Genomic DNA, 13,108 nt, shown 5'->3' with positions numbered 1-13,108 from the left:
ATTGAACAAATGAATTCTTTGTATTAAAACCAGCCCAGGAATTTCTATCATTGTTCCCCATCCTTTTAGAGCCCTTGCTCTCTGCTCTTTTGCCCGCCCCTCCCAAATTGTTTTTCCGTCTTCCTCCCTCCTCTGTGAGAATCCCTCCATTCTGCAAAACCCATTTCTAGAACCATGTCACTATTGAGACATAAGCTTTGTCTTGAATGACCACAGAACTTCCCACTTCTCATATTTCATCTGGTATTGTGGCCACTTCTTTGCTTTTCTCATCAAACTTCCTAGATTAGAAGCTGCTGGCGGGCAAGGCCAGTGCCTTACCTTGTTTTGTGTTCTTAGCATGATGTCTGTAGTATCCATGTGGCTAAGAGGCCTTATCGATCCATTTAATCGGGTAGAAAAAGAGTAGTTCTTCAAGCCTGGGTTTCTGATTTCTAGAGTCTGGCTTTCGTTACACATTCCAGTACACTTCGCCAGCTACACGTCAGAGTTAGTTGAAATCTGATAAGATTCTTACTAGAGTTTTATTCTTTCCAGTCTTGAGTATCTTACATGTACTAATAGCAAGCAGAGGGCTGCATTACATCTTAATGCAAGTAGGCTCTTGACATTCTTGTTAAAGGGGGTTCCAGGAACATAGTAGGTGCTCACAGAGTGGTTTGTGGTTGAGTTGAAGAATATCATATCAAAAACCTCAAAAGAAATCTTGTGTCTGGTTTCTTAACTATTTAAATTCTCAAAGCTCTTTAAAAACCACTTAGTGATACTAGGGAGAAGAGAAGGGATGGCTTTTCAAGTAAATTATCATTAGGAATGTATGACACCATCTAAGTGTGGCATAACCTTCTTCTCCTTTCCTTTAAGATTTAGTCTCATGACCTCTTTAATTGCTAAATCAATTAGCCTTTTTCTCCATCGTCATCCTTCAGAATCTCAGCCTTTCTCTGAGACCATTGCTGCCTTCCCCTCCTTGCCTGATTGGCACCTGGTTCTCTCCCCAAGGAACCCCCTCCACCTGCAGCTCTCTGAGGGGGTGCCCCTTGGTTTGTTTCATATCCTTAAATCCTCAGAGCCAGTGATGGGATGATAAAGGCTGTGTCATCCTCCCCACCCCTCTGCTGGCCCCACCACCAGTCTTTTCTAGAACTGAGCTCCTTTATCTTTTTGTGAAAACTCTGGCTCTTTCAGGCTTGTGTCATTGGATTCTACCTACCCTTACACCTTGTTGGGGGATTTCCTTTTTATTAAAGACTTGGCACTGACTTAGGGTCTTCCTCCTTGGAGCCACCCTCATTCCACGGGAGTCTGGTGTTCACAAGGTCAGCCCCCAGTAACCCTGTCATGGGGCTTGGACCTCTGTAGCTGTGGACCACTGCTTGGTCAGCTGTAGCTGTCCTTGACTATATTTAAAAGGCTCCCAAGGAAGATCTCGTCCCCGCCCCCCTCACTGTGTCACTTCCAGAACCCAGGTGACCCATCCAGCACAGCCTTCTCTGCTTCCACCCAGCTGGAGTGATCTTTTGAATTGCACATCCGTTCCCCGCTGTCGGACTGTCTCCCAGGCACAGACCTCCTGTCTATGCTCCTCTTCCTGTTCTGTCACCTCTAATCCATTCTTCACCCAGCAGCCAGAATAGCACTTTAAAACATTAACTGAATCCTCTCATTCCCTGCCGAGAAGTCCCAGTAACTTCCCATTCCACCCGGGATAATGTGCATTCCTCATCACGGCCCGCCAGGGCTTTTTCCCGCTGCCCTCCCTCTGTCTCTCCAGCCTGCCCCTCGCCACTGAGTACACACTAGTGTTCTCACTTGTTTCTGCTTTAGGGACTCTGCATTGTTCCTCTACCTGGCACATTCCACATTCCTCCTCCCGCCGCCCCCCCCCCCGCCAATGTGTACAGGGCCTGCGTCCTTTCTTCTTGTCTCTTCTCATATGGTACCCCAGACCTGTGCCGCATGCGTGCGTGTGGTGTGTGTGTGTGTGCGTGTGTGTGTCTTGCCATCTGATGGGGATCTGAGGTTACTTATTTTTCTGCTTATATATGGTATTTGCTTTCCCTTCTAGATGATGACCCTGGAGGATAGAGACTTTGTTCACCCCTGATTTCCCAGCATCTTTGATGGTACCAGGTTCAGAGTAGGCATTCAATAAAGAGTTTCTGACTAAATGGATACTAAGCGTTCCGTCTCACTCTGGCCTTCGTATTTGCCATATCCCTCCCCTTCACACCATCTTGTCTTTATATCGAAGCCCCATTGCCTCACCCTGTCAAATCTCACAGTACCAGGCATGTCCAGTGTTCATCGCGTTGACCTTCTGACATTGTTATAGTTATTTATGTGATTATCTCACTAATCAATCTGCCCCTCGACCTACCTGCTGCCTACTCCCACAGGCTATAAACTCAGGAGAACCAGGGATGCAGAGTTTGTTTGTTTTTCTTCTGTTGTAACCCCCGTCCTACAAGTATGGTGCTTGGCACACAGGGATACCCAAGAAATATGTGTTGAATGGTTGACTCTCTTAATACGTTGTCAAGTGATTGACCATCTTCTCCTATCTCTGGACTTGATCGTCTCTCTCAATCATCTGTGTTTCTGACTGCTCTTGCTGGAGGGTCCTTAGATGTAAGCAGCCCCCTAAATCCTGCATTTGTCCCCTCACTGTATGATCTGCTGTGGCATTATTATTCTGCTCCCTTAGCTTCCGCTCTCACTTCTTAGTCAATAAGCACACGTTGTCTTTCCAACCTAACCTCTCACCTGAGTCACGCTACTCTGCTTACTGTTGAACTCTTTGGATTCCCAGCCGCTCTTAAATTAAAGAAAACCAAACCAGTTAGCTCCTTGAGTGTGTAGCTTTTGGTCATGCTTCTCTGTCTCTTCACTAACATGTCCACCTGAATCACGTGGGTTCTGAGCCTTAGAGCCCTTCTTCACACCTCTCTCCCAGGTCACAGGTTCAGTGTGTCTCCCAAGTCCTATTATTTGACCGAGGACATGTCTTCTGTCTCTTGTCTCCTGAGCTTCCGCCTCCTTCCCCACCAGCAGTCCCACGTACCACGTTTCTGCTACGGGCTGGGCCTCTGCTTCTCTGTTGTTACTGAGAAGGAAAAAGCCCTCCACTATCTGGCACCACGTCTTCCACGGCCACATATTGCGTCATCCCTCCTGGGGACAGTCGGGAGGGTGATGAGGTCCTTAGTAATGGGACGAGTTTTGATGAATGTGGCTAGCCTGTACCTTTTTGCATTAAGGAGCCATAAACTGTTTTGATTCTAAAACTCCCTGATAGGACCAAGCTCCAGTCCTTTGTGCACCCACAGATGCTTTCCCTTGGTATGTCTTTCCCAAACTTCGTCCTATAAACAGAGCACATTCCAAAGCTTCATGCCAAAGCAGAATGACATAATTTCCAAAATGGGCTATTGCCCATGATAGAAGACAGGCCCAGCTCCCTGTCCCCACCCCGTGCATCACACAGCCTCACTGATGTGTCCACCCTGACTTCAGCACTCTAAGAATAGAGATCTCTTGAGGGAGATGTTCGAACGGAAGTTGCATTTAGAACCAAATGTTTTCATAAGTGTAGAGCTTTCCTTGGAGACGAACTGGAGTTGGAGCTGATGATAGGCAGTTATAGGTGGGCCTTTGGGGTAGTCACACAGGACGCCTTTACAGGTCCTAATTTCATCAGGAATTACTTGCATTAATGATTGTCAAGTCCGATAGGACTTATTCTGGTGCGTGTGCTGGGGTCACAGCTATTGTTTCACTGTGGGCCTAGAGACTCAACTCCTTGGAGCTTGATCGTTTTGACTCATTGATCTCCATTAGTAAATCACTTGATTGGTGTGAATTCATATACAGGCAGAAATAGTATCACAGGCTTCTGGGTCACCCAAAGTAGAAAACAGAGCAAGTTTGTAGAGTGTCCCTAATACTCTAGATGTTGACTTTACTGGATAGATACTATACTAGATGTTGGCTTTCTTACTTAATTCTCTGTGAAGTGTAGCTAGCATTCTCTCCCTTTTAAAGATGAGAACTGAGGTTCAGAGAGGCTCAGTGACTACTTAATGCCACACACCAGTTAGTGAAGAGTCGACCTGACATTTGATCATAGATCTAGCTCTGAAAATTAGGTTTTCTCTTTGGTACCAGGTAAATTTGACTTACTTGCAAATTATAAGGTAACACCGAAAATGTTTTCTTTCTCATCTCCTCACACTGATGAGTTAACTAATGTTTTTCATCTTCCCCTCCTACTTTTTCTTCTCCCCACTACACTACCGTAGAGCATACTCCTTCCACGTCACCGCGGACGGCCAGATGCAGCCTGTCCCTTTCCCCCCCGATGCCCTCATCGGACCCGGAATCCCCCGGCACGCGCGCCAGATCAACACCCTGAACCACGGGGAGGTGGTGTGCGCGGTGACCATCAGCAACCCCACGAGACACGTGTACACGGGCGGCAAGGGCTGCGTCAAGGTCTGGGACATCAGCCACCCCGGCAACAAGAGCCCCGTCTCTCAGCTCGACTGTCTGGTGAGCAAACATGGAGGCACCTTCATTCAGAAAATGGATTGGAATAGTGAGAGACTTGGTTGGACGGGCACCACATGGAATTGATTCCAAGTGGGTAATTGTCTTCGGTGGTTTGTGGCCCTTCATGTGGAGAGTGCAACTTTCATGAATCCTGCCCGATTCGTGGGCACAGGCTCACTACCCGTTTTCCTGTCTGATAAAGGAGTATAAGAAAAGTTAAAAGCCCAGGAGGGCTTCTGTGAGGGCGCACCTCTCGGTCTGTCACATGGTGACATTACCAGAGTAACGTCCTGCTTTCTGCGCAGACAGTAGACTGTTCCCTTGCCTGTGTCTTGGGCGTTTGTCCTCTTCCATCATTTATAAAACTTCTGCTGGACATTCTTCCTTAAACCAGCAGTGGAGTTTCTGCTGCTCCACAATGTTAGGTTGGTTTAATATATTTGTCGTACACAAACCCTCCAGGTTCCCAGACCCTCACAAGCTGGAAGGACCTTTTTTCTCACTCACCCTCCCTTAACATTCCTCGATCAAATTTTGCCTCCAGTTGATGGTGCTTGATCAACCACTGCTGTCCAGGACTCGTGCGCTCCTGCGTTGGGGTGTGTGTGTGTGTGTGTGTGCGCGCGCGCGCAAATGAGTTAGGCAGCTGGGTGATTTGGTTGTTGGTGGTGGGAGTTGGGTCTAGATCTTTGCATTTTCATGCTAATTAAGATTAAATATCTCAGCACTAAATTTGTAGATCAAGTTTAAGTACTTCCCTAATTTCATGTAATTTTCTAGCATTAATCCACTTTATCATTGTCATAAGTAAAAATGGCTCATTAAAACCAGGAGGGAACACAATACTTTTATGGATTTCTGCTCTCATGTTAATGCTGTTTTCCTTTCCTCATGAGTGATCTCTTGATGGTTTTTGTCTCTACAGAACAGGGATAACTACATCCGTTCCTGCCGATTGCTCCCTGACGGTCGCACCCTCATCGTGGGAGGGGAGGCCAGTACTCTGTCCATCTGGGACCTGGCGGCTCCGACCCCACGCATCAAGGCAGAGCTGACGTCTTCGGCCCCTGCGTGCTACGCTCTGGCCATCAGCCCCGACTCCAAGGTCTGCTTCTCGTGCTGCAGTGACGGTAACATCGCCGTCTGGGACCTGCACAACCAGACGCTGGTGAGGTGGGTCAGCAAGATCCCTGCCCAGGGCACGCGAGGGAGCCGATTTTACTGCTCTGGGCCAAAGAGCTGTGTGTGTCTAAAACAATGAAATAGAATTCTACTAAAATGTGTTAGGAACAGGCTCATTTGAAAGGTGGCTAGAGGGCGCCTGGGTGGATCAGTTGGTTAAGTGACTGCCTGCAGTTTAGGTTATGATCTGAGTCTCCTGGGATTGAGTCCCACATCCGGCCGCCTGCTCAGCAGGTGGCCTGTTTCTCCCTCTCCTCCCTGCTCTGCCCTCTCTCACTATCTCTGTCTCACTCTCTTCAATAAACAAATAAAATCTTAAAAAAAAAAAAAAAAAGTCTAGAAACAAATTACTGATGTAAAATCTTATTTTCTGCCTTTGAACTTTTGAACTTACCAAATAAGGGATAAGGGATTGTTCTCTTTCTTTGTTTTTTTTTTTTTTTTTTTAATTTGGACATTATCCTAAACATCACTGATTTGGGTTTTTAAAAAATAAGGTCATTTTTACATAATTAATGTACATCATGTTCCCATGACCTCATGAGCTCGTTAGACGTCTGTAATTTGCCATCTGCACTTGCTAACCAGCCGTCACTGTCGCTAGACACTCCCCAAGAAGATTCACAGCACGGGGCACTGTCCTCCATACCACGTGTATCCCACATGTGCCTTCTGTCAGTAGATCATCGCCGAACCCCTGCTACGGGCCTCAGCATTGTGCTTCACTCCGAAATGGCCTAGATTATCTGTAATCCCACCGTTAAGGATGGGTCGATGCACTGAGATGTCTGTTTAGAAGTGAAATTATATGGCATTGGTATTGGTAGATAATGCCCTGAAATGAGTCTCCAGATGTCAGCACCCAAGAGAGCAGGAAGTATGAGGTATGATTTGCTGAGGGGTGTGAGAAGGTTGTAATCTGGCCTAGCCGCAAGTCAAGGGGAGTATGTAAGGAGAAGAGGCCTCTACTGGCCATCTGTCGGCTATTTTTTGCAGGACTGAGCTCTATGCATGATTCCAAAAATAAAGTGGTCATCATTTGTTTCATCTTGGGTAAGGCTCTTACGAGGAACTGCTTCTAATCTCTTCTTTTCCCAGTGTCTTTTGTACATTCTGCCAGCTCCTGGAACAGCTGAGCCACACTGAGTTTCTTTCCATGTGCCTTACTTGAGAGCATAGCCTTTTTGTGGTCTTGCACAGCCTGCTACAGTTGCATAACTGCGCACTGGCAAAATTTGCTCTGCGGCTCCTGTGGCCATCCCCATAGCTTTTGTAGAAAGGAACATATAATATGCCTTACATCCTCTTAAACCCTTTCCTTCATATTACAATGATAAAATCAGTCTTAGATGTATTTTTGATTAGTTCATATACATATAGCTGTGTGTTTTCTTTTATTTCAGTTGGAGATTTTTTTTTTTCCCTTTGGTTATATCAGTTGTTTTTTGGTATGACAGTCAAAAACCCCCTAAGTGTTCAAAAATAAAAAGTGTAAGAGGGGCGCCTGGGTGGCTCAGTGGGTTAAGCCGCTGCCTTCGGCTCAGGTCATGATCTCAGGGTCCTGGGATCGAGTCCCGCATCGGGCTCTCTGCTCAGCAGGGAGCCTGCTTCCCCACCCCCTCTCTCTGCCTGCCTCTCTGCCTACTTGTGATCTCTCTCTGTCAAATAAATAAATAAAATCTTTAAAAAAAAAAAAAAAGTGTAAGAAATTGAACCTCTCAGTTAAACCTGAATCTCTCTATGAATATGCTTTGTTAGTTGAATAATTAGAAAACACAGTAAACCTAATCTGTAAGACCTACAATGAAACTGATCCCTGAGAAGTTCTCAATTTTTTTTTTACTGAAGTATAATTGAGTGTTATTGTAGTTTCAAGTGTGCAAAATCGTGATTCAGCAATTCTGTGCATGACTCAGTGCTCATCACCACAAATGTACTTTTAAATTCCCTTCATCTCATTTACCCATTCCCCCACTACTTCCCTTCTGGTAACCATCAGTTTGTTCTTTGCATGAGTCTGTTTGTCTCTTTTTTTCTTCATTTGTTTGTTTGTTTTATTTCTTAAATTCTTACAGATGAGTGAAGTCATATAGTATTTATCTTTCTTTGACTTATTTCAATTAGCGTTATACTCTGTATTCATCCATGTTATTGCAAATGACAAGGACTTACTCTTTTTTATGGCTGAATAATATTCCATCGTATATGTATACCACATCTTCTTTACCCATCTATCAATGGACACTTGGGCTGCTTCCATATCTTGGCTATTGTAAATAATGCTGCGGTAAACATAGGGGGGCATACATCTTTTCAAATTAGTGTTTTCCTTTTCTTTGGGTAAATACCAGTCATGGACTCACTGGATCTTATAATAATTCACCTTTTAATTTTTTATAGAACCCCACACTGTTTTCCACAGTGGCTGCACTGATGAGCTCAGAATTGAGTTCACATAAAAACTAACTTTTCCAAGGTTTTCCCTCTGTTTTGACATTTTTCAGGCAATTCCAGGGCCACACAGACGGGGCCAGCTGTATTGACATTTCTAACGACGGCACCAAGCTCTGGACGGGCGGCCTGGACAACACGGTCAGGTCCTGGGACCTGCGCGAGGGGCGGCAGCTGCAGCAGCACGACTTCACCTCACAGGTACAGGCGTGGGCCCGGGACACTCCGGAGACACAGTTTTGTGATCTACATGACAGACTATACCACGTGACAAAGTCCCTTTTGACTCTGGGTTAGATAACTCAGTTCTGTCAAAACACAGTAATATGTATTAAAGGATTAAAAAACAAATCTCATTTATAAGCTTTTAGCAGGTTTTTCCTCCAAAGACCATCACTTTGTATTCTTTGAATTTTGCCTCATTGATTCATTAAATGATATTGTGCAGCTGTATCGTGTTACTTGGGCGTCACCCATTTGGCTGTGATTTCTTCTTCTATAATTGGAGTCATCTAGACTTCCTTCACAATTTAAATAGTATCCTCCGAAGAAGCAGTACCTCCTGCGAGAGGCAGCGTGTCTTCTCCAGGCACCATCAGTCTGAACTGTTTCACTCGTAGATCTTTTCTCTGGGCTACTGCCCAACCGGAGAATGGCTGGCCGTGGGCATGGAGAACAGTAACGTGGAAGTGCTGCACGTCACCAAGCCGGACAAATACCAGCTGCATCTCCACGAGAGCTGCGTCCTGTCGCTCAAGTTTGCCCATTGTGGTAAGCAGCCCCCTCCCGTCCATTTCCTGTCCATGACAGTCCACCCCCTTTGCCCTCCCGCGGATGCGTCCTCACTCCACTCCTTTGGTTTAGTAACTTGTCCCTCTTCCGAAGTACATATGTGCCTGCGTCTCTAATGCCATGTGCCGATCCACTTACCATTGTTGGAAGGATAAATGACTCACTAAATCTAGGACAGTGAGCTTTATGTTTCCAGTGAAAAGAAACTTTTGTTGCAAATTAGAAGAGTTTTCTGTGAACAGTTTGTGCGCCATAAAGCAAATCTCTGGTATCTGACACAGTAACACAAACAAGACCTTTTTCCAAACTGTTTCTGTAGGCAAATGGTTTGTAAGCACTGGAAAGGACAACCTTCTGAATGCCTGGAGAACACCTTATGGGGCCAGTATATTCCAGGTAACACTTGTCCAGCTCCCATCTAGTGCGTGCTCCCTGCATGGCGATGGTTTCCCAGAGTCTCTCTGTGCATTCTGTCAGATTAATAAGGCTCCTGAGTGTCCTCGGAGGTAGGGCAAGAGAAGACCACCTTGCCTGAGGGAGGGTGGTGTCACAGCCCCACAGTGTGGAGCTGGGGGGGTGGTCTCCAGTTCTCTTCGACCCAGGGCCTCGCGAGACACTGCCCATTGCACTAACCAGCTTTCCGTGCCTCAGTCCCGTGTATACGTTAGAGTTTTTGCATCCTCTGTGATTTGTGTGTGTGTGTTGCATCTTTAAAGTGCTTCTATTTAAAAACTTGGAGCATTTTGCCTGAATATTCCTATTAGTATTGTTATTTCTTTAATTTTTTTTTTCCCCAAAGAAGTGTTGTGGAAAGTTTAGTAAATCTTAATTAATTTTAGAAATGTTTATTCTTACTGACTTAATGGTACTTAATGTGTAGTGTGTGAAATTATTTGTAGGAGGACCAAATGGTAGATGTGATCAACATGGGCACACTCATCGTCTCTGTGCTCTCCCTGGCTGGAATGTGGAAATTTCACAGGCAGTTTAAAGAACACTCCTCATTTTTAACCTATACTTGGGATGTTATTTTTTAGATGTGCTTTTTTTTTTTTTTTTTTTTTTAAGGGATAGCAACAGATTTGTAGTTTTCTTGAGCGTAGTATTATGTCATCATAGAGTAGATCAACGCATAATACAAAAATACATATATTGAGTGAAAATACTGTGCCAGGTAATCAATAGGACAAAAGTAGCTGATTATTGCTGTCATGAAATTTATAACTGAATATAGTATACATTGTTATTATTATGGGTCACAACCTTTCTGGTGGTCCCAAAAAGGACTGGGAATAAAAAAAAGGAAATCTATAATCTTAGAGTGGATCTTTTAGAGTAAGCATAAGTGTTGTATCTTTTGTGTATACTGGATTGTGAAGTAAAATGGATTAATGACAGGTTACAATCAATTGGGACACCTGGGTGGCTCCGTGGGTTAAGCCGCTGCCTTTGGCTCAGGTCATGATCCAGGATTCTGGGATTGAGTCCCACATTGGGCTCGTTGCTCAGCGGGGAGTCTGCTGCTCTCTCCATCTCTGCTGCCACTCTGCCTGCTTGTGCGTGCGCTCTCTCGCTCTCTTGCTCGCTCGCTCTCCCTGACAAATAAATAAATAAAATCATTTAAAAAAGAAATACAGGTTACAATGAAAAAAGTTTGAGAAACACTGGCCTGGCCGTAGGTTAGCTTCTGCACATCAGGTGTTAATTTTTTAAAACTCCAGAGTTCTGGTTAAAATCCTGCAGCATTCATTCGTTTAGCACAGTTCAGTTCAAAGTTGACCTTGATCTCCTTGTAGTTGGTGAGTTGAGCATGGTATCCAGGACTCTTAAGTATGGAACATTTCTCCTTCTAACTGTTGAACTCCTCCCCACTTGGAGATATGCATTCTTTTTTCACACAGGAGAATTGGGCTTTCTATTAGAAATATTTTTACATTCCCAATTTCAAAAAATGTAGTGTTTTCCATGACATTTTCCACTTGAACTCTGAGGCAACTCTCTTGAGGTGGCAGGCAGGTAAGAGGTCCTGACCTGTTTGTAAGGTAGGAGTTTCACCGGGGTTAAGTGACCAGTCTGGTGTTCCACAGCCCGACCTCCAAGCCATCTGACTGAAGTGGGGAATGCTAAGAACACTCTGCTCTTACCTGTCTGGAGAAGAGGGTTCGAGACCAGGCCTTACTTCTTCAAAACATGTGCTTGTACAGCTGGCTTGCCTGCCCCCTCATGTCCCCATTGCAGGAGCCTGTAGGCTAGCGTGGTGAGGTGTCCCTAGAGTGTCCTGGGCCCCGCCATTTTGAGGGAGGGCCGGGACTGCCTCGTCTGGCAGGCTGCTCGTGTTTCGACAACAGGACACCTTCATGCTTGTTTTTACTCTGTCGTCCAGTCCCACCTCATGGGTTTTTCTTTCAGTAGGTAACATTTGTATTTGTTTCTTTCCTAGTCCAAAGAATCCTCATCGGTGCTTAGCTGTGACATCTCTGTGGATGACAAATACATTGTCACTGGCTCTGGGGATAAGAAGGCCACGGTTTATGAAGTTATTTATTAAGGACAAATCTTCATGCGAACTGGACCCCTTCTCCTTGTAGCACTTTGTTCTATCATCCTCTTCCCCCCGCATCTAAAACCAAGGATTTCAGATACTCATTGCAGTTGTGGAGTTTAATCCCATCTCTTACCCCCACTTCCTCCCTTGCTATTGAATTGTGAATACTCATTAAGAACCTGTGATACCAAATCTTCAGCTCTCTACTTGGAAGAACATGGAATTACCATACCTAACAGTGACGGAATCTTTAATTATGTATTATATCTGTAATATATTTATTTTGTTTAAAGAAGGCTTTCTAACTTTGATTGAATAAAGCTGTCTGCTCCTGCATTGATAATGAAGATGCATTGTATTTGATACCCCTCCCCCCCCTTTTTTTGGCAAAGGAGGGGAAAGGAAGGTTTAACATAATTGATGAAAAATGTCACTAAATGTAGACTAAGGACTGTATAGAGATGTGAAATGTATAATTACATATGGAAGCAATATGTTGCTGTGTTGTTAGATTTTTGTTTTGTTTTGTTTTCTACTTACTTTAAATGTTTGGAAATTTGAACAATTAGAACATGACAGGCCACATCATATTCATTTGAGTCTATCTGGACAACTTTTAACCAATATATCTATAGCTTTAGATTCTATTTGATAAAAGTAATTGGACTTTTTTTTTCATTTTTGACTTGTTGACAAGTGTCTTTGTACTAAGTTTTTAATTCCTTTTTTTAATGTATTATAGACAGATGAACAAATTAAATTTGGCCTAAAGAGAGAACTTAATCCCTTCTGGATATTTTTGCCACGTTTCTTTACAAAGGGAGATGTATACCTTTGGGCAGTTTTGTCATTACGAGAAATTACAGGCTATTTTTTGGCATGTTCTTTGGGAACTGCGCGGATTCAGGGGAGGAGTCCTCCTGCTGTGCAAGTCAAGTCTTGTACAAAGTGAGGACAGCAGAGGAGACTTGCAAGGACCTCCCTCTGAAAACCAGAAAGAATGGACTCTCACCTGGGATGAGGACTTGCTTTCTTTACCTCCGGTTCTTTCCCTGTCTTAGTCGGATGTCCCCGAAATGGACACAGGCTGTGCCATTGTGCCGGAAACATTGTGTTATCTTTTATGTTGTTGTTGTTGCTGTTCAACTATGATATGTGACTCCTTTTTTTATTATTTTTTTGTTTGAATGCTTTAAAAATCTTTTTAAGTCTGTGGATCTGCTGATGTACAGTGCCTTTGCTGCTATGGATCAAAATCAAGAGAACTGTGTAGATAAACTTTATTGTGTAAGTAGAAAATTACTTAATTTCATACTAGAAACGGATGGATGCTGCAAGTTGAAATGGACTGTCCATTGACGTTCCTAATGTGGTAGCAGAAAAAAAAAATGGTGTCTTAAGTGCTTAGTGTTTGATGTCATTAACAGTTTCGTAAAACTCTACGGTGTAGAAAGATTTTGATACTAAACTGTGCATTGTACATAGTTCTAATGCATCGTATTGACCACCAGTACTTCTATAATGGTAGATTGTTTGTGCATTCAGACTTTTAAGCATTAAACATAAATAACTTCTAGTATGCTTATT

General features: G+C 44.1%; 1 protein-coding gene across 11 annotated transcripts in view; it reads left to right on the top strand.

The window, feature by feature from the left end:
* Positions 1-13,097, top strand: part of TLE4 (TLE family member 4, transcriptional corepressor) — a 144,035-nt gene extending 130,938 nt beyond the window's left edge. For all 11 annotated transcript variants that reach the window (XM_044265835.1, XM_044265834.1, XM_044265839.1 and 8 more), the window contains 6 exons: positions 4,302-4,551; positions 5,477-5,724; positions 8,238-8,385; positions 8,805-8,955; positions 9,296-9,372; positions 11,417-13,097. In XM_044265835.1, the coding sequence (XP_044121770.1) occupies positions 4,302-4,551; positions 5,477-5,724; positions 8,238-8,385; positions 8,805-8,955; positions 9,296-9,372; positions 11,417-11,524 (982 nt within the window). In that variant the 3' untranslated portion in view covers positions 11,525-13,097. The remainder of the gene's footprint in view (positions 1-4,301; positions 4,552-5,476; positions 5,725-8,237; positions 8,386-8,804; positions 8,956-9,295; positions 9,373-11,416) is intronic.
* Positions 13,098-13,108: the final 11 nt, after the last annotated feature.

The sequence above is a fragment of the Neovison vison genome, chromosome 9 (genome assembly GCF_020171115.1).
Source record: "Neovison vison isolate M4711 chromosome 9, ASM_NN_V1, whole genome shotgun sequence".
In the NCBI taxonomy this organism is placed as follows: domain Eukaryota; kingdom Metazoa; phylum Chordata; class Mammalia; order Carnivora; family Mustelidae; genus Neogale; species Neogale vison.
The sequence above is the reverse complement of the archived record's forward strand: the minus strand, read 5'-3'. Positions and strand labels throughout refer to the sequence as shown.